Here is a 24,606-nt window from a genome sequence, read left to right on the forward strand (position 1 = left end):
TTTTCATGCCGGATAATTTAGTCAACCCTGCCGCAAAATCTCGACCTCCCTTTCCGCATGATTCCAGTGCCTTTGGGTATACCTGGTCCCTTCACAGAAAGTGCCTTGTCCTTGCAGAGAGTATTCTTGGTCCTTGCAATAGGTGGACCCGGTGCATGTATCAGGTGCACCTGTTCCTTACACTGGGTGTTCCTGTTTGTTACACAGAGTGTACACCTTTTTTCCACAAGGGTTTCCCCAGCTTCCACATCGCGTGTACAAAGTCCACCCCCCGCGTGTACACCCCCCTGGTCAGTCACGTGCCCCCTCCACGGGTGTTTTATTACTGCTGAGTATCGGATGGACCCGGCGGCCTGTGAATTATTAATCCCGCGCTTCTTCCTGCTCCTGGGATCGCTACACACGGAGCTCCCCCAGGTGCCGCTAAGGAGCCCGCGAGCTGCCCCCGTGCCCCCAAGGACCACGAGATGGACGTCTTGTACAACTCCACGCTCAGCATCTACGAGGTGAGATACCCAGGGGCCCTGGCATGGGGGTGGCTCGGCCTCATCTTCTTACTCCCTCCAGAAGAACCTTGCCCTGGTGTGGTGCCCAACCTCACGCCACACGGACGTCTCCCACAGCTCCACCCTCGCCCTCTGTAAGGCGAGATACCAGGTAGATGTGGCGCGGGAGGCTGAGGAGTGGCCCCTTCCCCCCACCAAGACCATTGTCATGGTGTGGTCCAAGCCTCAAGCTGCGCGAGCCAATGAGACAGCTATGAGTTGGATAGCACCGAAGCCCTGGAAAGTGAGGGGACCGCCGTAACACAACAACCCCTGTCCCCCTACTCTAGGGCAGGGCCCCATTTATTTGCTTATAGTAGGGTCGTAACACCCTTAATATGCCACTGACTTGAAAGTGTAAAGTGAGGTACATGTGGCCCTGGTAATCCGGTGAACGTTCACTTCCGTCGTCGTGTATTGCCCATTCTGACGCACAACCCTCATTGAAGGGTACTTGTCCTTCAAGTAACACGACTTCCAACACTTCCTTCCCTGGCAGCCATAATGCGAGACACCTGGGACGCATGGAAAGGAGTTGAGAGCATTGGCATGAATTTACGTCTCCCTCGAGACACCCTTGCCCTGTGCGGTGCCCTGCTTGAAGAGACATAACCTGCGATGCACCTCAATCCTTGAGATCTAAAACATCAGATAGCTGGGTGGTATGTGTCACGTGGCAAGGATGCGCCTGCCCTGGTCTGAGCCTCCTCCCTCCCTGGAGCGAAGCTTGCCTGGACATGGTGACCACATACATCAAAGTCTCAGAGGGGTACCTGGAGGGGGTGGTGCGCCAACTCTGGCCAACCACTCCCGACTCTAAAGTCACCTGCCCAGGTGCGCTGTTCAGCCTCAGGCCACGAGGCCACCTCTTCGCTGCTGCCATCAGAATCTGCATACACATAAATAAGGCGGTAACAAGGGTGCTTAACCTTATCATTCAATTTAATCGATCCCTCAACATGCACATTTCCGTGAAATACCTTGATTCCATCTCCCCATACTAACGTGACCTGAAAAACGTTGACCAATGGTCACGTGGCCTTGAGGAATCCACTCATAGAACGTTAGCCACACAGCTGTTTACATACGTGTTTAGAAAAATGCTAACATGTCATTCTTTCAGAAATGTAGGTGCAAGAAAAACTTTTAGATTTGTGCATGAAATGGACATGCAAGCTCTTTTTTCTTGCCACCAGTACCCGAAAGACCAAACGTACCTGCCAAGCTGTTGTCACAAATTGTATCAAAATGTTTGTAAATATTGTGAGATGCTTTGACACAATTTTTCACACTATCAAAAACTACTAATAAAAACGGATCAGCCTGGTTCTCACACTTGAAGTGTGTGTGAGCCATGGTATGAGCTGCCCCATCCTTCGATCAGCCTTGTCGCCAGTGGTCATCCTCAGGTAACAAGGCCTTGAATGGACCTCCACCATCAACATCTTCCTTTGTTTACCAGGAAAATAGCTAGGGGCCCTTGGCTCCACATGTAGAGGGTGTGTTGACCCAGGTCTGCGCTCCCTTCTGTAGTGGTCAACCTTGCACGACATGGCCACCTCACCACTGTCAACCTTAACATCTACAAGAGGAAGCTCTGAACTTTCACATATGGAGGGTGTGTGGGCCCTCACATGAGCCCCCCATCCCTCGAGAGACACTAGCCCCAGCATGGCAGCCAACCTCAGGAAACAAAGCCTTTTCTGCATCTCCGCCATCCATGACTACACCATTAAGAGGATTAACGGGGGGCTCAGGACTCCACATGTGGAGGCATTTTGGTCATGGTCTAAGTTTCCACACCCTCTTGAGAGACCCTTTTTCCTGTGTGGTGGCTAACCTCACGCCTGATGGCCGCCACCCCACTTCCAATATTAACATGTACACCTACATGGAGAGTAACTGGGGTCAATGGAAGAAGATGGGGAGGAGGACACCAGAGCAAGTTTGATTAGTCCATCCTTCATCCAGGAGTGGGGCCTCCAACGATGGACCTGGGCGCAAATGTTCCTCCTGATATAATGGCCATATAGAGGTAGACCTTGGGCTTGAGTCAACATGTTTTTGTTGGTGGGCAGAAGGCTGATCTCCTTCTGATCATGAGTTAAGACACGTCTGTCAGCATTTGACCAGCGCTCCCTCTCCCAGCCAAAGCCTCATTTCCAAAAGGTAACATTCTTTAGATTTCCTTGCTGCATTCCCGCACCAGATTTACAAAAATGTTCCTCCACACCACCAAGGCACATACTTTTACCACTTTAATAGTGTTGTCAAGCAAGAATTTAGTGTTCATTATCTATTATGCACATTCTTCCCTGCTGCATTATGGCCACCTGAATAGCACCATGTATTTCTTGTCTTAAATCCAAAACATGAACATTATTATGTAAATGGCAAAAATATACCACCTCTAACCGTGAGAATTTGAAGCTAAAATTGAGCACACTGCTCCAGCATGACCGTTTAGGAGACTGCTTTCTCCTTTGCAACCACTAATAAACAATCTCATATTGTCAGCCAATGACTTCTCTGCACACGGCTTGAAAAGCACCACCACAAAAAACACCCTGGTCACAATTCTGACTGCTCCACGTGTTCCTCTTACATTCCCATCACATACCAACTCACTCAGGTATAGTCTTGGACTTTATCACAACATGCCCATCCAAACTCATTCCTATTATGAAAACATCCAAACCGTCCTGATTGTCTTGTGATCCTTTCAATCTTCAAACCATCAGACCTCTGGCCCGCACGCCTGGAGTTCTACTCTGCCTGATCACTCTATTACCCATTCCCTCAGAACCAGCATATACCCAGCTTGCTTGGAATCTGCACTGTTTCCTCTGTTTGTAAAAGATAATCTTTTGCCCAGTCCTCTTCCCCATTAGCTATTGTCCTGTATCACAACTGTCCTTCTTTTGTAAGACAATTAAACTATTGGTTTCAACTGACCACACTTTATTTTTTTTCCAATAATACCTTTTATCGCCTCTGTTCTGACTTATGTACTATTACAGAGGTCTTCTGCGTGTTCTTCCACTGCACTCATTCACTCTACTAAAAAATAACATATACTTTGCAAACCGAGCTCTGTACAATTTACTCTAGTGTACCGCACCTCAGGAAGCAAGCACGCTAGCAAGCCAGCTAGCTCAACACCAAGAATAGGATGCTCATGTTTAACACAGTGAGTAGCCTGGCTCAACCTGTCTGTTCGACACCTTATCCTGATACACACCCTCTCGAAACCTATGTTCCACCTATCTCAACCTTCTAGCTATACCTTAGCCTCCATGCACTGTCTTAAAGTTTCGATCTTCCCACCTTCTAGGTTTGTTGTTCCGAAGCTCCAGTCATCAAACATAAGGCCCTCCAACACGCTACACGACCAAAAAAGCATTGGAAAGTCCCTTTTTGAAACCAGAACATAGACATCTGACTACTGCCCTGCTATGCCGTGAATACGTAGATCTCAAGCCTGTATGAGCCGCCAGCTAGTTATATGTCATAGCTTTGGTTAACTGTCGGTCTTCTCAATTTTATTCCAGATATGTGTCACAACCAACAGACATAACTACTGTTACTTTTTGTGAATAATGTTGGCCATGCCATCCTCAGAAACAGATGCACCAGAAAGAGCAGGAGTTGGGGGGAGATTAACAGATTTTCCAGGAGGGATTTAACGGACTTTCGCAGGGTTACAAGTAAAACTGCAAAAGTGGCCGCCTACAAATCCGCCGCTAGCAGCTGCCAGTCCGCACATGGCCTGGTGACGGGCATTAGCCACCACTCACTACAGGTAGAGATGGGAGGGGGTTTGAGGGGATAAAGCAGTGGATGTAAAGTCTGGTCCATCACAGTTTCGAGTAAAATTAAAACTGGGTCAGCTCCTGCGAAGTCAGGAGAATTGGAGCCCACTGGAAGAAAGTCACAGCCCCGGCCAAGGGGTCTAAACTTTCCACCAGTGCGAGGGATTTTGCCCGCCACTTTGCTAAACCATGTACTTTGTTTGACCTATTACACCGCTGTTTCAAGCTCATCTAGTCGCTTGATAACTGCGCTTGTCCACTAACTGTTTTTTCGTGATAACTGCATTTGCATCATACCACAGGTCACCTGATAACAACGTTTGTTCAGTAGTTCCACACAGCTGCCTTTCTACCGCGTTTATCTGTGACTTAATATGCCTGATTGTACTCTTTGTTACCTTCAATTACATATTGTTTCCTCAATTTACGCTTTAACTTAGGTCATGCCAGGTTAAAGATTGCAGTGGAGGCAATTCATTGGAATTATGTCCTGGTACTTCTTACCAGTCAGAAGACATAGAAAGCCATATCCTGTGATTTTTCACAACGGTAGTTTTGTAGCTAAAGGAACCCTCGGAGAGGTAGAAAGGGGGTGCAAGTGAAAGAAGCATTACATTAGAAGAAGCGGATATGATGTCAAGGACTCAAGAGAGGGCAAGGACATATTTTGGGGGGCCCTTGTTTGGAACACCTTTGAATTTATGAACCAATTTTAGCTCTTTCAAGTCCTCCTTGGCGAGGTCACTAACAGCGTACTGGCACACTGGCCCACATTCTAAATCTGTTTGTATTTAATATTCAGGGATAGTGATGTGTGTTTTCAGTGTTGTAATCCATCAGCATCTCACTAATATAAATGCAAATGATCTTTGTGACCCGTCCCCAACATTTCTCATGGGTGAGGTCCTGTTTTGATTCAAAACAAATTTTTATGGATGTTGCATGATGTTGAACAACATACACACAACACTTCTCTTCAAAATGTAACAAAATACATTTAATGAAAACGGTATTTAAAATAATCTGTGTTTAAGGATCACTTAATGTCATAATTGCTGGGCTGTTTACAGAACAGAGCTGGCTCAAGCAGACAGATGATGAGACTATCAAGGCCCCCCTGAAATGCTGGGGGCCTTGGGCCAGAGACCACTTTGCCCATGCCTTAAAACATCTCTGAGAGGGGTTGTTTTTCAGGAACAATAGTGTGAACTTCATTATAAATTATATGCCCAGGGTGCATCATTGTATGGACTCTGGTGATAGATAGCAGATGTTCAGTTTGTTGTTGGCATGGTGTTTATTGACAGACAGTAGGCCCAGGGTGTGCCATTGTTAAGGTCTTCATTGAGAAACAGTATGTCCTTAATATGTTGTTTGTTTGGACTTCATTGATGGATAGCAGGTTCAGAGTCTGTCTGTGGTATGGAGTTCGTAGAGAGACAGTAGAGCCATGATCCCTTGTTGGAGTAGACGTGGTTGACAATAAATACAGAGGGTGGTGTTGGTCTAGAAGTCATCGATACATAGTAGGTTGCGGGTGTGTTTCTGGAATGGAGTTTTTTGATTGAAAGTAGGGCTGATGTGTGCCAGTGGTACGGCCTATCTTGAGTGACTTTAAGTCCAGAATCTGTTGGTGGCATGGACTTCATTGATAGCAGGCCTGGATTCTCTTGTTGGCAAGGACTTTGTTGATAAACAGCATGACAAGCATTTGTTGCTGGTGTGAACTTCAGTGGGAGACAGTAGACTCAGCATGTGTGATGCTATTGGTATGGTCTTCATTGGCAGATGGTTTGTAGTTTGTAGTTGGTATGGAGTTCACTGAAAGACAGTTGGTCCAGAGTGTGTCACTGACTGGGACTTCGGTGATAGACAGTCACTTCCGAGTGTGTCACCGAAATTGACTTTTTTGATATGTACTAGTGTCATTGGTATGGATTTTGTCAATAGAAAGTAGACGCAGAGTCTGTTGCTGGTATGGACTCCGGTACTAAACAGCAGCCACAGTGTCTGGGTCCAGCATTTGTGACTAGAATGGACTTCGTTGACAGACAGCAGGTCCAGCATGGGTCGCTAGTATGGACGTCTTGCAAGAAAGTAGATTCAGCTTGATTAATTGGTATGGGCTTCATTGACAGATGAACACATTCACCCAGAGAGATGTTGTTTGTGTGGCCTTTGTTGACAGATAGAGTTTCTAGAGTATATTGTTGGTATAGACATTGTCGTTAGCGAGAATGTCCAGTACCTGTTTTTGTGATGGATTTGTTGATAAATAGGAGATCATGCAGTTCAGTTGGTTTGGGCTCTGCTGGTAGATAGCAGGCCCAGAGTCTTCCAGCCAATGTTTGAGGTGCTTAAAGCATTTCACGAACACAATGAAAATTCCCATTAGAAGGTATATCCAGTAATTCAATTTAAGTCCACTCTATTCATAACGTTCAATTTCTAGATTCATGAGATCATCCAGCGAGCACATGCTTTACCGGAACCCTAGTTTGTCAAGGTTGAAGAAATTGTTATTCTCTTTCAGTGAATTTAGCTCTTCAAATATAATACCATATTGTTCAATTTTTGTTCTTAAAATCCCCAATCTAGTCTCCAAATATGTGGCTCATTACAGAAACAATTCATATTTCCCTTGTTTTGTCATCTTTTTATTCAGTCACCAGTTAAGCAACTGGAAATGGTGGGTAAGTATTTAATCATAGACAACTTTTCAATATAATAGTCAGCATTTCATGATTTATATCGGCATAAATACAGGGGTACAGGGACAATTATTTAACAATTTCTTAATCCACTTAAATAAAATCCGTCATCTATGCTAATTAAAAAAATATATATATTTCTCTCGTTTCATTCTGTTTTGTCTGGGCCACTAGCCTTGCTCCGAAAGAGTTAAAAGAGTTTTAAATCGTCCATAGGAAGCTGATATAATTTATTCCAGTTTCAAACTCACTTTGCATCTAACATAAATAATATACAGTTAATATTTACAATGAAATGACCTTATAAAATTGTATAGGCCTAATTTAGAGTTTAACAGACATGGGGCCTGATTCTAACTTTGGAGGACGGTGTTAAACCGTCCCAAAAGTGGCGGATATACCACCTACCGTATTACGAGTCCATTATATCCTATGGAACTCGTAATACGGTAGGTGGTATATCCGTCACTTTTGGGACGGTTTAACACCATCCTCCAAAGTTAGAATCAGGCCCATGGTACTTTGCCACATACATGGCAGAGTACCCTCTCTGCCAAACTGATGGTCTGACTGCTCTATTTTGAGTTGGGTAGTAGATGGGCAGTAGTGCCCATGCAGGCTGTGCAGTTGGAAATCCTACACCGAACAGAATTGGGTCCACCAGTATGGGTGCATCTGACCGCCCAGCTTATTTGGAGTGGATGATCTGATGCATTTTTTTTTTCAAATTGAGCCTGCCAGGGAAAATCTAGCAGACCGGTACTTAAAAAAAACACAAATGACCCCCACACCATTGGATTAGTATTTCAAAGACAAATTCCTGTTTTGTGAGTTTGCTTCTGAAAAGACAAAAAAACTTTAACGAGCAGCTGCCTGAAACATGGCAGCTGCTACGCAAACGTTCTGTAGCTTCTGAGGAGCTGCTGAAATAGCGGCTCCTCGGAAGGCACTGAGATCTCCGCTGGGCCGGCTGAGATCTCCCACTATACTACTATAGTGGGGGATAAGGTAATGACCTCCGCTACTCTGGCTGACAGGCCGGCTGCTTTCCAAACGCTAAACCAGGCGCTACATTTTGTTTATATATCAGGTCTGGAAATTAAAAAAAACATGTTGGTTGTCCTGTGATTTCTAATCCTGGCATACTTGGAACTATGAAAACATTAGAATGTCCAGAAATATGCTCATACCTTAATTCTGAAGCATACACAATAGGTGTGTAAAGCAATTCCTTTATATTGTTGTACGGACCATGATAAACGCCAATCCGTCAAAAAGGCACACCATGCAAATCTCTTATTATACCAGGCTAGATTTAAGCTCAGTTCTTAACAAAATGTGCTATTCCATCGTCAAGCCTCATTCATCTTTTGTCTTATGTCCATAACATATACATAAAAAATAATGTTCATAGTGCAGTTAATATACATAGATGTACATAGCAAATCACTCAAACAAGATGCAGTGTTGTCAATAAAAAACAAGACAAAAATAAAAAAAATGCGCGCAAAATAACAATAATGCTCAGAAAAGTGACATCTACAAATTTGTCGTAATATATGTCTATGATTCATAGAGTGCTGAATATCACAAAACAGATGTCAATATAAGGTAAATTAATTAGATAAAGCAATACGGGTCTGCACTGTCTAAAGTTGGCAGAATTTTATAAAGTCACTAATAAAGTCAATACCAAACGCAGCATGACAAAAATAGATGGGAGTGGATGAGGGGACTGCTAGTAACCTTTGAATAACTGAATACCAAGGCCCCGATTTATACTTTTTTGTGCTGCATTTGCGTCATTTTTTGACGCAAAAACGGCATACACGTACAAAATACAAGTGTATTTTGTAAGAGTGCGCCACTTTTGCGTCAAAAAAAGACGCAAAGGTGGCGCAAAAAAAAAGTATAAATAAGGGCCCTAGGGCCGTATTTATACTCCGTTTGCGCCGAATTTGCGTCGTTTTTTTCGACGCAAATTCGACGCTAAACTAACGCCAACTAACGCCATATTTATACTATGGCGTTAGAGGCGAATAGCGCCAAAGTTCCCGGAATGTGCGTCATTTTTTAGCGTGAACCGCTTCCTTGCGTTAATGATATGCAAGGGAGGCGTTCCCGTCTAAAAAATGACTCCCAGGCCTTTACGTGGTATTTATACTCCCGGGCAAAAGAGACGCCCGGGAGTGGGCGTGGCTAAAAACGGCACATTTGCGCCGCTTTTTAACGCCTGGGTCAGGCATGGCGTTAAGGGACAAGTGGGCTCAAAATGAGCCCAGAGTGCCCTCCCCTGCCCCCAGGGACCCCCCCTGCCACCCTTGCCCACCCCAGGAGGACACCCAAGGCTGGAGGGACCCACCCCAGGGACATTCAGGTAAGTATTTTTTTATTTTTTTTTAATAATTTTTTTTGGCATAGGGGGGCCTGATTTGTGCCCCCCTACATGCCACTATGCCCAATGACCATGCCCAGGGGACAGAAGTCCCCTGGGCATGGCCATTGGGCAAGGGGGCATGACTCCTATCTTTACAATGATAGGAGTCATGTTGATGGGGGATGGGCGTCGAAAATAAATGGCGCAAGTCGGGTTACGACGATTTTTTCGACGTAACCTGACTTGCCCCATTTTAAGACGCCCATGCGCCATTTTCCCCCTACGCCGGCGCTGCCTGGTGTACGTGGTTTTTCTCGCGCACACCAGGCAGCGCCGGTCTGCTTGCGCCGGCTAACGCCATTCAATAAATACGGCGCCCGCATGGCGCTTCAGAATGGCGTTAGCCGGCGCAAAACTTTTTGACGCTAAACTGCGTTAGCGCAGTTTAGCGTCAAAAAGTATAAATATGGGCCCAAGTGTTGTGGGAGCCCCATAGCGCCTCCCCATGAACTGCAATCGAATAACACATGGTCTTATAAATAGTCACCAGTTCTTACATGGGCTTAGAACCCAATTGCGTAGAGAATTTAAAAAGTGTCTCAATACTCTGCTCAAACTCAGTTCTGCTTTCACGGCCAGCTGGCTTCCAGCTGCATGGGCCGTCAAAACAGGACTCCCAAATAAGGAAATGAAGGTACTGTCCCAATCTTTCTAATATTCATAGCATATGTTTTATAGTTTGCTTTCTTTGGGCCATAGATCGTGTGAGTTTTAGCTTCATTGATGGTTAGGTCGAGGTCAGGCAAGAAACAGGAGAACTGATCTAAAAGTCTCTGCAAACCAATTGATGTCCTGCCATGAGGACCGTATGTACGGTGTAGGATAATACTGGACCACCAATTTCAGAAGGAAATACTTGAGCACTAGTGAGGATGGTGTTCACATATTATTTTATACCAGAAGGTCTATCCACTGTGCTTGTAGTTATCAATGCTCAGTGTTTGCACCCATTCTAACTGCAATCTTAATATTGAAATTGGATTAAATGTATGTATGGTCATCTTGTAATTAAGGACTATCCGAATTTAGACAAAAGCAACTGTTTCTGGTCCATTGTACTGGCAGCTCTAGCCGTAGTGTTTGTAGTATTTTATATTCCCAAATTCCATCCACCACCATTGATATCAAGATTGGAGAAACTGATTTGGCAATGTCTTGCAAAATTAGGATTTTCAATATTTAAACAAAATCATGATCAATCAATCAGAGTTTGTAAAGCGTTTGTAAAGCGTGGCTAATCACCTGACAGGGTATCCAGGCACTTGCAGGTCCCAGAGAAAGCAGTGAAAATGAGGGAATAGCAAGGACAAGGCACACAAAAACAGGGGAAAAGCAAGGAGAAAGCAGTGAAAACAAGGGAAAGCAAGGAGAAGGCACACAAAAAACGGGTAAAAAGCAAGGAGAAAGTAGTGAGAATGAGAGAAAGGTAAGGAGAATACACTAAAAAAAGGGGGAAAAGGCAAGGAGAAAGCAGTTGAAAAACGAGAGGAAAGCATGGAGAATGTTCACAAAAAACATCAGAAAAAGGAAGGAGAAAGCACTGAAAATGAGGGAAAAGCAAGGAGAGGGCACACAACAAAACAGGGGTGAAGCAAGGAGAAAGCAGTGAGAACAAGGTAAAAGCAAGGAGAAGGCACTCAAAAAATGGGGCAAAAGCAAGGAGAAGACAGATGCAAGAATGAGGCAGATGCATGGGGAGAGCTGGGCCTGGGACCATGATAATTATAAAGTATGAATATGGTATGGATGGACTTCAGTGACTTATAGCTAGTCCACAGTGTGTTGCTGATATAGATGTCATTGATAGATAACTAGTCAATAACGTGTTGCTGGCATGGACTGTGTTGGTATATAGCAGATTCAGTGTGTGCTGTTGGTATGAGATTGTTAACGGACAGTGTGCTTACAGTGTATCACTGGCATGGACTTCATTGATAGATAATAATTCAGGGTGTGTTGCTGGCAGTGGGTGGCACTGTAAACACTTAGGGAAAAGTTAGGGTCCTGAGTTAGGCAAGTGACACTGCTGCAGGAATACTGATGTGCATGTTCCCCAAACGCTAGGGAAACTACATGTTGTAGTAGGTGCTTTGAGATCTGAAGTAGGAGCAATGAGGGTTGTAGGCATGCGTAGTCTTCCTTGCGATCACCTCCTGCCATCCATGTTTTGCTGCAGTGCCTCAAGTGGCTGTCTTCACCGCTTTCCACTGCTACACACCTCTGCTTCTGTTCACTTTCTGGCAGGCCTGCGGGTCCTCATGGCCTTGTGGCACTGCTTCAAGTTGTTCCCTCTACCACTTACCTGCCATCCACCACAACATGCATCTATCTCATACAAGTTACTGGCCCGGGACTTTAAGATGGGTGTCTGTGAAATGATGTGCTCTTATTGTGGTGCACAAGCAGTGTGTAAGGAGTAGGGAAGTTTGTGGGGCTGGGCAGATGTGTTAGTCACTGACGGGGAAGATGAAACTCATTTTTAATTTGGGTTGCACAAGGTTTCTTTGCAGGTTTAAGAGGCCGGCTGCAGGGATACCACTCACAGCACAAGCGTGTCTAGGATCAGGCTACTCTGGCACAGGTTACAAAATACAGATGCATTTTACTGTATATGGGTCCTATTCCTTCATGCTTTTGGAATATCCACACCTTTGGAATTCATAAAATCGAAACGTTTGAATACTTTGCCCTGCGTAACCTTTGGGCAAAAAAGTCCAGCTGGAATGTTTTTGCAGGAAAATTGTGCTGATCAAAACTGGTTATGCTAGCCATCTCTCACTAGAAAATAATAATTCTACTACATATTTTTCTACATTTTTCAAACTAACATACTAACATATACTTCATAAGAAAGGGGCACGTGAAATACTATGTAAAGCTACATCTCATTCTAAAGGCCATCTCAGGACAGAGACATGAGCTGTGCAAAAGCCTTTGGTACCATTATCTTCTTCGCTTCTCTTTGGCTCAGGTGAAAACTAAGCCCTGGTATAGTCTTCATTCAGAATGCTATGGAGAGAGGAACCAGAAGATTTGCTTGCCTTTGGTTCAATCAGCCTGTAATGTGCACCTTCATGACAGGATCTTTGGACAGGAGGGACTCTGGCCCTGATTTATACTGTGCTAACGCAGTTTTTCACCAAAATGTTTAGCACCTGCTTGCACCATTTCTGTGCACCAGCCGGGAACCATATTTATGGAATGGTGCAAGCTGGTGCAAAGGGTAGGCTGGTGTAAAAACAAATGACGTTAGTCGGGTGGGACTGGCGGTATGGAAGAAAGGGGTTTTGCACCAAAAAATTACATTAGGCAGGTTAGAATAAAAAAAAATGACTAACCTGCCTAGTGTCATTTTCTGATGCAAAACCATCAATACCACATGACTCCTGTCTTAGAAAAGACAGGAGGCATGCCCACCACCCCAATGGCCAGCACAGGGGACCAGGGTCCCCTGGGCATGGCCATTGCACCCTGTGCCATGTACGGGGCCCATTTAAGGCCCCCTATGGCACTTTAAAAAATAAAATACTTACCTGTGATTGGGTCCCCCATCCTCCGCTGTCCCGCTGGTGTGGGAGGGGGTTTCCCTGGGCCTGGAGAGGGCAACTGTGGGCTTATTCCATCGTGTTCCACCATGGAAATAGGCCCACAGGTCCCCAACGCCTTCTCCGGCCCAGGCGTTAAGAAATGGGGCAAAGCAAGCTTTGCACCATTTTTTGACCCCTCCTACCTCCCGTGCACCATTTTTGCATGGGAGTATAAATATGGCGTTAAGGCCATAGAGTCATTTTTGCACGGGAACGCCTACCTTGCATCTCATTAAGGCAAGGTAGGTTTTCCACTTCCAAAAATGACCTTAACTCCATAAATTTGGTGCTAGACGGGTCCAGCGCCAAAGTATAAATATGAAGTTTGTTTTGCACCGAATTAGAGTAAAAGAAATGACGCTATTTCGGTGCAAACAGAGTATAAATATGTCCCTTTGTGTTCATTTACCACGTAGCTCAAAGAAAGACGCCAGACACTTCACAGCTCTCTGCATGTGTAGACATTAAAACAATGCATTGTAAACGTGACAACAATGAAGTCTAAATGCATGGAGTACCGGGTATAAAACTCTAATCGTTTTTCTAGTACAACATTAGGATACATGCGCTATTGGTGCAGACCCAAGGCAGCCATTCCACTTGCAGTTTCTGGTTCTTGCTTAACCACCAGTGGTGTATACTCAAGGCTACTGTAAACAATGCCCTTCAAGTAGCCACCATGTACCCTGCAGTAGTAAACCCAAATGCAAGACCTAAACCTAAAGTATCAAGGAGACGCAGGCGGTGTTTAACAGAGCAATTAACCCCCAGGGTGCTGCGGGCGAGCTGGTCTCGTCCGTCACACAGTTCCTGTGTGCCCTGGACGAGACCAGCTCGTCCTGCACCCGGCCCACGGGGGAAGCGCTAGCGCTCCCCTGTAGGCACTCCACCCACACCCCTCCATCAGGGATGAAAGGGGAATCGCTTCCCCTTTCACCCTCGCCCCCCCAGCCCCCTAGTGACGTCTGATGATGTTAGCACGCAAATCGCACGCTGACCTCATCAGAGGTCACCTCGGACCTTCCCAGAAGAGAAATGCTTTTACATTTCTCTTCTGACCGGGAGGTGGGGCGGGAGGGACAAGAAAAGAAAGGAAAGGCCTTTTCTTCCCTTTCTTGTCTCTCACAGCATTTCTGCTTGCGACCGGGCAGCAGAAATGCCCACTAGACACCAGGGAATTAATTATTTGGGCAGATTTCAAATAAGGGGAGCGGCCCCTTGGGCAAGGGCCGCTCACCAGGGGGGCAAATTATTTCTGGGCCATTTCTGCCCCCGGGGGGGGGGGACAGAAAACCACTAGACACCGGGGATAATAATAATTTTTTTTTTTATGTTTGGGAAGCGACCCCTTCGGCAAGGGTCGCTCCCGGGGGGGGGCAAATTATTATTAGGCCATTTCGGCCCCCCCCTCTGGGCAGATCAGCCTTTCAATCTGCCCCCAGGGGGGGAAGAAACCACTAGACACCAGGGATTATTTATTTTATTCATACTTGCGCATAAGGCAAGCGACCCCTTGGGGAAGGGCTGCTCCCCAGGGGGCCAAATTATTTTTAGGACATTTGGGGCAGAATCGGCCTAATATAATTAGGCCGATCTGCCCCCGGGAGGGGGGCAGTAAACCACTAGACACCAGGGATAATTCTTTTTTTGTTTATTTTTTTATGTGTGGGGAGCAACCCCTTAGGCAAGGGTAGCTCCCCTGGGGGGGAAATTGTATTTAGGCATTTCTGCCACCCTTGGGGGCAGACTGGTCTATTTTTGTTAGGCCAATCTGCCCCCAAAGGGGGCAGAAACCTCTAGACACCATGGATTGGTGTGTGTGTGTGTTTTGTTTGGAGGGGGCAGCCCCTTGGTATAGGGTCGCTCCCCATGGCGGCACATTACTGTTGGCATAACTGCCCCCCTTGGGGGCAGATTGGCCTATTTTTGGAAGGCCCATCTGCCCCCAAGGGGGGCAGAAAGCCCACCAGAGACCAGGGAAGATTTTTTTACAAAATAAGAGGTTGGGGGTATGGTCATACCCCCACCCCAAATAAATGGGGCCAAAGTTGTTCTGCCCACCAGTGGGCAGATTGGGCAATTACCCCCGATCCACACCCCGGGGGAACAGAAAGTCTACTAGATGCCAGGGAATAAAACAAATAAAAGAAAATAGTGGTGTGGTGGCTACCAACCAGTATGGGCCTGGTTATGCCCCCACCCGAACTGAAGGGGCTAACAGTCTTTCAGCTCTCCCCCGCACACTAAGACATCTTATCCAATGGCAGGCAAGAGGACGTTTGATTATTTTTGGTTTTTGTTTTACATTTGGGCCATGAGAGCTTGGTAACTCTCAAAATCGTCCCACTTGGAATGGTGAGGGCTGCACTTTTTTTTTACTTTGGGACGCTGCCATATAGAAAAATCCACAAGACCTAGTCACATCTGAAAACTAAACATCTGGTTGGTTCCAGGGTGGGGTGTTTCACATGCACCCTGCACCATTTCCATACTCACAATGCCCTGCAAACCTGCAACTTTGCTGTAAAGCACACATTTTTCCCACATTTTTGTGATGGAACCTTCCGGAATCTGCAGGAATCCACAAAGTTCCTACCACGCAGCATTGTTTCTTCTATAACGATAAAGGTTCTGCTGCACTTATCAGCCTAAAAATGTTTTTTTCAAACTGCCCTTTTGGACCCACTCTGGTTCCCCCTCAATTTCGACATGTTTAAGCACTTGACCCACCTACACAAGTGAGGTATCATTTTTACCAGGGGACTGAGGGGAATGTTGGGTGGTAGGAAATTTGTCCCGGTGCGGTGATCTCACACAGAAATGTGGGAAAAACGTGATTTGTTAGCTAAATTTGAGGTTTGCTGAGGATTCTGGGTAAGAAAACATTGGGGGATCCACGCAAGTCACACCTCCCTGGACTCCCTCAGGTGTCTACTTTTCAGAAATGTCTGGGTTTGGTAGGCTTCCCTACATTGGCTGCTGAGCCCAGGACCAAAAACGCAGCCCCCCCCCCCCCCAATAACAGGTAGTTTTGTATTTGATAATTTTGATGTGCCCAGATAGTGTCTTGGGGCATTTCCTGCGGCGAGCACAAGACCTACCCACGCAAGTGAGGTACTATTTTTATCGGGAGACTTGGGGAACGCTAGGTGGAAGGACATTTGTGGCTCCTCTCAGATTCCAGAACTTTCTGTCACCGAAATGTGAGGAAAAAGTCTTTTTTAGCCAAATTATGAGGTTTGCAAAGGATTCTGGGTAACAGAACCTGGTGAGAGCCCGAGAAGTCACCCCATCTTGGATTCCTCTAGGTGTCTAGTTTTAAAAAAATGCACAGGTTTGGGATATTTCCCTAGGTGCTGGCTAGCTAGAGTCCAAAATTCACAGGTTGGCACTTTGCAAAAAACACCTCTGTTTTCTTTGGGAAAATGTGATGTGTCCACGTTGTTTTTTGGGGCATTTCCTGTCGAGGGCACTAGGCCTACCCACACAAGTAAGGCATCATTGTTATCGGAAGACTTGGGGGAACGCTGGGTGGAAGGGAATTTGTGACTCCTCTCAGATTCCAGAACTTTCTGTCACCGAATTGTGAGGGAAAAGTGTTTTTTTAGCCAAATTTTGAGATTTGCAAAGGATTCTGGGTAACAGAACCTGGTGAGAGCCCCACAAGTCACCCCATCCTGGATTCCCCTTGGTGTCTAGTTTTAAAAAATGCATAGGTTTGGTAGGTTTCCCCAGGTGCCGGCTGAGCTAGAGGCCAAAATCCACAGATAGGCACTTTGCAAAAACACCTCTGTTTTCTGTGGAAAAATGTGATGTGTCCACGTTGTGTTTTGGGGCATTTCCTGTTGCTGGCACTAGGCCTACCCACACAAGTAAGGTACAATTTTTATCGGGAGACTAGGGGGAACATAGTATAGCAAAACAAGTGTTATTGCCTCTTGTCTTTCTCTACATTTTTTCCTTCCAAATAGAAGACAGGGTGTAAAAAAGACGTCTATTTGAGAAATGCCCTGTAATTCACATGCTAGTATGGGCATCCCAGAATTCAGAGATGTGCAAATAACCACTCTTCCTCAACACCTTATCTTGTGACCATTTTGGAAATACAAAGATTTTCATGATACCTATCTTTCACTCTTTATATTTCAGCAAATTAATTGCTGTATACCTGGTATAGAGTGAAAACCCCCTGCAAGGTGCAGCTTATTTATTCGCTCTGGGTACCTAGGGTTCTTGATGAAGCTACAAACCCTATATATCCCAGCAACCCGAAGAGTCCAGCAGACGTAACGGTATATTGCTTTAAAAAATCTGACATTGCAGGAAAAAGTTACAGAGTAAAACGTAGAGAAAAATTGCAGTTTTTTTCACCTCAATTTCAATATTTTTTTATTTCAGTTGTTATTTTCGGTAGGAAACCCTTGTAGGATCTACACAAATTACTCATTGCTGAATTCAGAATTTTGTCTACTTTTCAGACATGTTTAGGTTTCTGGGATCCAGCATTGGTTTCACACCCATTTCTGTCACTGACTGGAAGGAGGCTGAAAGCACAAAAAATCTTTAAAATGGGGTATGTCCCAGTAAAATGCCAAAATTGTGTTGAAACATTGGGTTTTCTGATTCAAGTCTGCCTATTCCTGAAAGCTGGGAAGCTGGTGATTTTAGCACTGCAAACCCTTTGTTGATGCCATTTTCAGGGGAAAAAACACAAGCCTTCTTCTGCAGCCCCCTTTTCCCATTTAAAAAAAAAAAAAAAAAAAAAATTTTCACTGTATTTTGGCTAATTTCTTGGTCTCCTTCAGGGGAACCCACAAAGTCTGGGTACCTCTAGAATCCCTAGGATGTTGGAAAAAAAGGACACAAATTTGGCGTGGGTAGCTTATGTGGACAAAAAGTTATGAGGGCCTAAGCGTGCCCTCACCTGGCAGCGAAGGGGTTAAAGAATAGTAGCTATTTAAAGACTTTGAGCTTTGGAATCAGCCTTTATAAAAGAGGCACTTTTTCCACACCTTCGGCCCTTCCATTAACATGGCTTTCCACAAACACTTTCCTCTCGAAGCTGGGGAACAAGAACAAGACTGAATGGTGCAGATATCAAATCCCTACTAGGGCTACACCATGAAAACATAGTGGACTAATGCTTTGATCCCACCTGATATATAGACTCAGGCATATACAAAGGACCTCTGAAAACCATCCGAGTCTTCACAGGAAGCTTATGTAGGGAGGAATGCGGGAAGGCATATACGGGTGTTTAGCGAAACCCATCGCAGTTTTGGTTGCATACTCTTATTTCACTAATAACTTAAAGACCCTATCATGGCATGGCCATGGGGCACAATTGTTGTGCTAACAAATGATCAAGGTTCAGGAGTAGTCTGGTATTTAAGCTAAAATGTTTTGCAACTAAGAAAGCTTGGCAAGCCCCCAGTGAAACACATTTTGAAACAGAGACAGATAGGAATAGTATTTGAAGGGATCACTCTGATAGATGAATCAGGGCGGGCCAGGAAAAAAGGCTATCAACCCGGTCCCTAACTGTACAGAACTGTAGACACATACAACCTGTGATGAAGGTACAGACTCAGATTGTCTTACACGCATTCACAGAAGATGGTAAAGTTGTCTTGAGATGGCGTTACACTAATTTATGGCCCTCCAGTTAAATGAAGTGGGGCTCTCACCAACATTAGGTAGCAGGCACCGCCGTAGGGATGCTCCGTGCCTAAATTGATGTGGGTACGCCATGAGCTCTTATGTAGCCATTTGCAGTTTATGCCCTAGCAATGAGCCACCATTCATGGTGGCACTGGAGGTGGATGGGTCCAAAATCCCATGACTCTCCATATTCCCTAATTAGGACAACGACAGCTTAGAACTGTCATGCCTTAGGGGGGGGAATGGACTGCAGGGAGAGAATTTACTGGGAGATAGACATCAAATACATTGCTTGTAAGTGTGCATTCAGCCCAGCAACAGCAGTAAGGCAGATGAATATAAGACAGCAGACCTTCTCCATCTATGCTCCCATGATCTGGAACAACATCCCCTTCTCCAGCCGGACAGCTCCAACACAGCTCCAATTTCGGAAAGAGCTGAAGACACAGCTCTTTAAAGAAAACTACATTGAATTGCATTAGCAGTCCACAATCCAGCTACCTCTTCTATCACTTGTTGACTTTATGCTTGTCTTTGACTCTGTACAGTGCTCTGCTGCTTTTAGCTAGGTTTGCGCTATAGAAATACCACATACATACATGTGCTGGGGCAGCATACTGAGTGGATTGCTACAAGAATGGAAGACAGCTCGAGGCCGCAGCTAAACACAGTGACTGGGCAGGGCACTGCATATCAGTTCCACAGTGTAATTGCGGCATAGACTCTGTAGCACCAGCCATCAGTATGTTATAGATCAGTGGCCTTGAACATTGAACCCCTAAGCACACTTGCTGGTGTTGAGACACATCAAGATACAGATAAAAGTCTTTCCTAAACACAGCAGCCACAGTGGCGGTCTCGGATCTGGGGGAGGGGGTAGGGGAAGGGATGGTGCGGGAGTAATCAAAAGTATTGACCTGCAGGCCCACCTTTAAGTACAGCCTTGTCTGCAAATAGTTCTACTGGTGGTCTAAGGGTTCCTCACAGCAGTGCAGATGGACATAGTGGGGATCTTTCCCAAAGGGAGACCCTCCTGACAACCTCCATTAAGGAGCGTCAAGCTGTGACCCACAACACAGAGAAGAAGGTGACCTCAGTGGAAGGTAAAGTTAAGAAGATGCACAACAGGTTGGATAGATTGGAATGCGTGTAGAACAAATTGTCAAGAAACTGAGGGAGGTTGAGACTGAGGTTTCTGGGATTCAAAAGAAGGGGAAGGTTTGCAGGATTCTGGAAGTGTGCAGTTTACTCTGTTCTAAAACTCAAAGTGAGGTGGAATGCATAGAAAAAGAGGCCTGCTCTGCCAACTTGTGAATTCTAGAATTATCTTCTTCTCATGGATATGAGGAGTGGGGACTTTTTGTGCAACAAAGTCTTGGCTTCGGAAGACTCAAATCCAGAGTCTCTACGTAAAGTGTGAAGGACCCACTTGAGGGTGGCTGGTGTTTCATCAAAGAGGGGACAATTATAGCAGTGATTAGGACTGGTGCAGAAAAGAGTGCTATTTTGAGAACAGCGGTGCGCTAGAAGTCTGCATTATGCAAGGGGTGCAAAGTTCTTAGTATGAACAAGGAAGCACAGTGAAGAGGCAAGACTTGCAGCACCTTAGAAAGAAATTCATCAAGTTGGGCCTTGAGACTATGGTCTGATACTCTGCAAGACTCAGGGTGATGCGTAGGCAAAAAGTGTGTGTGTTGCTACGACACTACTCAGTTTGTTTAGGAATGGTTAAACCATAAGCAGTCAGTATGCTCGCACTGGGCTATAGGGCCTGATCCTCCACCTTTGTGTTGGTCTCTGGTACCCAAAAGCTAAGGTTTTGCCTAATGACCGGTGTGATGTTGGGACAGGGATGGAACTGTTAAATTGTTCTCTTCTTATATTTTCTTTAACTCTTTGGTGCTGTCTGTGGGTTTCTTTAATAGTCAGAAGTGTGACTCTTCCTTCCCTCATCCCAGACTCGTGCATTGGAGCCCTGTAGCATGCTATTTGTGTGGGACAACAGGAGTTGGGACATAAAAGTTGAAAACACTCTCTAAGTTGTCACATGTTATGTAATGCTATCCTCATTAGGGGAACGTTTCTGTTCTACAGAATTTACTCACTCGAAATCAACACGTATCTTGTGATTTGTCTCAATAGGAGGACTTTGGAATAAAAGAAAAAGGCATGTAGAGGAGGAACCCAGACCAGCCAGATGTCCACATAAGTGTTTGTGCCTTTGCTGATGGTGGAAGCGGGCTGCCACTACCACAAGTTCTTTCCAGAACGGGAGGTCTTGTCAAAGGGAGGTCTTAGCATTAGCAATAGGTCCTTCTGCCACAGCTTTAATTATTTCAAGTGTTGGCCAGAAAAGGAAAATGAGCATTATAATGCAGAGCTCACCTCAGGTCTGCAGAACCAAGACAAATGCAGCTGAGGTGATCATCTGGAAAAAGTTGAGAAGGTGAAGGCCTAGGGTTGCAGGTAAACCTCCAGTCTTTGTGTCCGCCTTGAGGGAGCAGAGCCTTGGGCGATTTCCACCAGTGGAAGCAGTTCTATAGTTCCTGCCTGCAGGAACTTCTGCACCTCTGCCAATATATCTGCAGAGACAGGAGGGCATCAGTAGTGGCTAACAGGATGGAGGAGCCTGGAAGTCAGACTGACGGCTAACAGAACTCATAGGTCCTGTGTGATTTTTCACCAAGAATAGTGATGCAAGGGAGTCTTCCATTCCCCATGCATGGATAGAAGACGTGTAATCCTGGAAGAATCTGTCTTGTTTCTTCTGCTGGTAAGAAACAAAAGTGACAATCCCCATTTACGGAGCTATGTTGCATGCTACTTTGTGTGATGGCTGATCTGATCTGTATTTCTCAGCAGCTTCAGAAACCTCAAAGACTCTGAAAGGATGGTTTATTGGTCCATATAAGTTGATATGAGAACAAAGGAGATGACCACTATGCATTTAGTGGTCACATATTCTGCCTTGCATGTGTCTAACTTCTTAAAGGCAACTAAGACCAACTTGTCATAAGATGCCCAGAAGTTGGCAATATTCCCCTAAGCCTCTGATAATAAAACTTAAGGGGCGCAGTCAGACCTGAATCTTGCAGCAGGATGATCCGGGTGTCACACAACGGTTTGTAGTACCACTAAGAGGATTGCTTTGTTTCACTCAGCTAGCGCAACAGCAAATTTATTTTGTCACCTGAAAGTCTGCCCTTATCACCCACAACCTGTGATTTGGCATATTCATAAGTATTTGCCAAGAACTTTCAGGAATGTTACCTTTCCATTTAGAAGAAGGGTGGGCAATCTAAAGGCTAGTGCAAACCTTTCTCTAACATCACAGTGGGACAAATGTGATTGTGCAGGAGGGAGAGTGTGAAGTAATACCAAGAGATTCCGAGGCTGGTCCCTGAATAGGCCATCCATTTTTTACTAGCCCTAGGGTTTTTGTGAGACTTAAACCTCTTTTTCGATAGCCTACTCTTCACAGACCAGCAACCTTATACTCAAACAGGCAGGTTAAATCAGGGTGCACACCCAGTTCTTGTTTGATGAAGGTACAGCTGAACTCAGATCCATCTCACAGTCAAAAAGAAGATTAAATTGATGGTTGATCTTCTCTGAGGCATGGATGACCAAGGTTTATTCATGAACATAAAACAGGATCCTCATGATAACATTGTCGACCACGGTGTAGAAGCCGCTTTCCCTTGTTATCCATTTGCCGGTTGGTGTCTGGCTCATGTGTTGGGTTTGTATGGTTGGGAGAAAGAGAAAGGCCATTACCTGGTGGGGAACTGGAGCGAGCATTAAGACAAGGATGGCTTATGCGATTGGCTGTGTGGCTGCAACTCGCAATCAAATCCAAAACGCAGCCCTGCATTTCAGAAGCGCATGGTGGAAACACCGGCACAGGAAATCTTGCAAAAACGGAATTGCGCATTTCTTTCCTTCACTTCTTAATTTGTATGAGATAGCTGACACTGATTAAAACTGGACTTTAGCCCAAGGTGTATCCAAGCCTGGCAGACAAGGCATGAGGCCTAGCCTGGCATGACCAGGATTCCACAATGTTTAACCTCATGTGATGTAATTTCCTGCACGAAGTAATAGGATAAGAGGTCATATTATATCATTTCTGGCGGAACCTGAAAACTCCTACCTCAGAAGGGGAGGAGAGGGAGGAATGGAAGAAAAAGGAGGGAAACAATACTGTGAAGGAAAGAGGGAGAAACGAGGTCTGAAAGGGGAGCAGAAAGAGCGGTCGAGACAAAAGGATGCGGGGATGGTGGACAGAGAGATGAGGGAAAGAGACAAAAGAGAGAGGGAGAAGCGTTAGAGGGAAGGAGTGAGAAACTAATGGAAAATGATGAGTGGGTAAGAGATAGACAAAGGTAGACGGAGGAAACTGAGCCGAAGAGAGAAATAAGGGAGTGGGGTGGAAGAAATTGGACGGAAGAGAGGAAGAATAGTGGAGGCGAGAGAGAGATACCAGGGTGAATAGAGAGGATGAGAGACAAAAATGGAGGAGAGAGAACGAAAATACATAGGAAAGTGTTTAACGGGAGGAGAGAGAGAATGAAGGTGGAGGGAGATATACAATCTGAGGGGGGAGGACTGATGTGAGAGAGCACTGTAGCGAGAAACGACAGGAGGGAGAGAAGTGAAGAAAGACATTAGAAAAGGAAAGAATGAGATGTAGAGAAGCAGAAATGGGGGCACGGGGGAGGCGGAAAAGAGAGAAAGGAGGGAAGAGTTGAGAAGGAGAAGATGAAGGAGAGAAGTGGGAGACAGGGTGATGGGGAGGGGAAACAAAAAGAGAGAGTGATGGTGAGAGGACAGTGTGACGGATGGGAAGCAAAAGTGGAGAAGGGGGCGCTACTAAACTCATCAACACTTTGTGATCAGTGCTCCATTTTCACCTCTCCCTCCCACAAAATGGGTCCTCCATCCACAGGGCTGGACAGGCCTCGTATTCCACCGGACATTTCCCCAGTGGGCTAGAGCTCTTGGAGGATGGTTTTGAACGTCCAGGGTCACTCTTGGTGCCTTTGTACCTTTTCCCAGCTCCCCAAAGTTACTTGCAGCAGGAACGTGGAAGCTTCAAGAGCAAGAGGAGGAGGGAGGAGAAGGACAGAGAAAAAGCGATCAGAGGAAGAAGAGAGAAAGGAGAGAGTAAGGATGGACGGAAAAAGAGATTGCATGAGAAGATGAAGGCAGCGGGGCGATTTGGCCATTTTTGCCAGGGCTGCTTGTGCTTCCCCAGTTTCCTTGTCCAAGCAACCTGCACTATAGCACCAAGTTAGACCCTGAGCGCATTTTGACCATCAGCCCATACAGCAGTCACCGACCGGGTGTGAGCTAAAGCTACATTCATGGCTTCATCTTGTTTTCCAAGAGTAGCTGATGTTGCTTCAGGATATCAGAGTTTAGTCAGGCGGAGAGCATGCGGGACACCATCCACAGAGCTTCGAAGCCAACACCTATCCTTTCCCTTTGAGTTCTTATATCAGTGTCTGGCTTTGAGGACTACGCCTCACTCATATACACTAGGCAGAGCGTGTGCAGCAGAGGACGGTGTCCCTTTCTTGGGACCTTATTTTGGAATGTTGTGTTCCAGCCTGGAGGTACTTGTCATGACATATACATGAATAAATGAAGCATGGTGTGACTAAAAAGAGGAAGGGCAAAAATAGGAATCAGATTTAATACAAATGCCATGAAGTCTGTGTAAAAGTCTGTGCAGAGAATTATTCCACCCTGCTGTTCCTGCCTGGTTTACTCCTGGGACTTATGGGAGACGTTCTTATTTCAATCACTGATTTTGAGGCAGTTTGTGGGGAATGATCCTTCCCTTCAAGT

The 24,606-nt window shown here is 45.5% G+C and overlaps 1 protein-coding gene across 1 annotated transcript in view; it reads left to right on the forward strand.

Annotated features, from left to right (window-relative positions):
• Positions 1 to 382: 382 nt before the first annotated feature.
• BAIAP2L2 (BAR/IMD domain containing adaptor protein 2 like 2) overlaps positions 383 to 24,606 on the forward strand; it is a 114,449-nt gene continuing 90,225 nt past the window's right edge. The window contains exon 1 of the mRNA XM_069231344.1: positions 383 to 506. Within this exon, the coding sequence (XP_069087445.1) occupies positions 468 to 506 (39 nt within the window). The 5' untranslated portion in view covers positions 383 to 467. The remainder of the gene's footprint in view (positions 507 to 24,606) is intronic.

Source organism: Pleurodeles waltl, chromosome 4_2, assembly GCF_031143425.1.
Source record: "Pleurodeles waltl isolate 20211129_DDA chromosome 4_2, aPleWal1.hap1.20221129, whole genome shotgun sequence".
NCBI lineage: Eukaryota > Metazoa > Chordata > Amphibia > Caudata > Salamandridae > Pleurodeles > Pleurodeles waltl.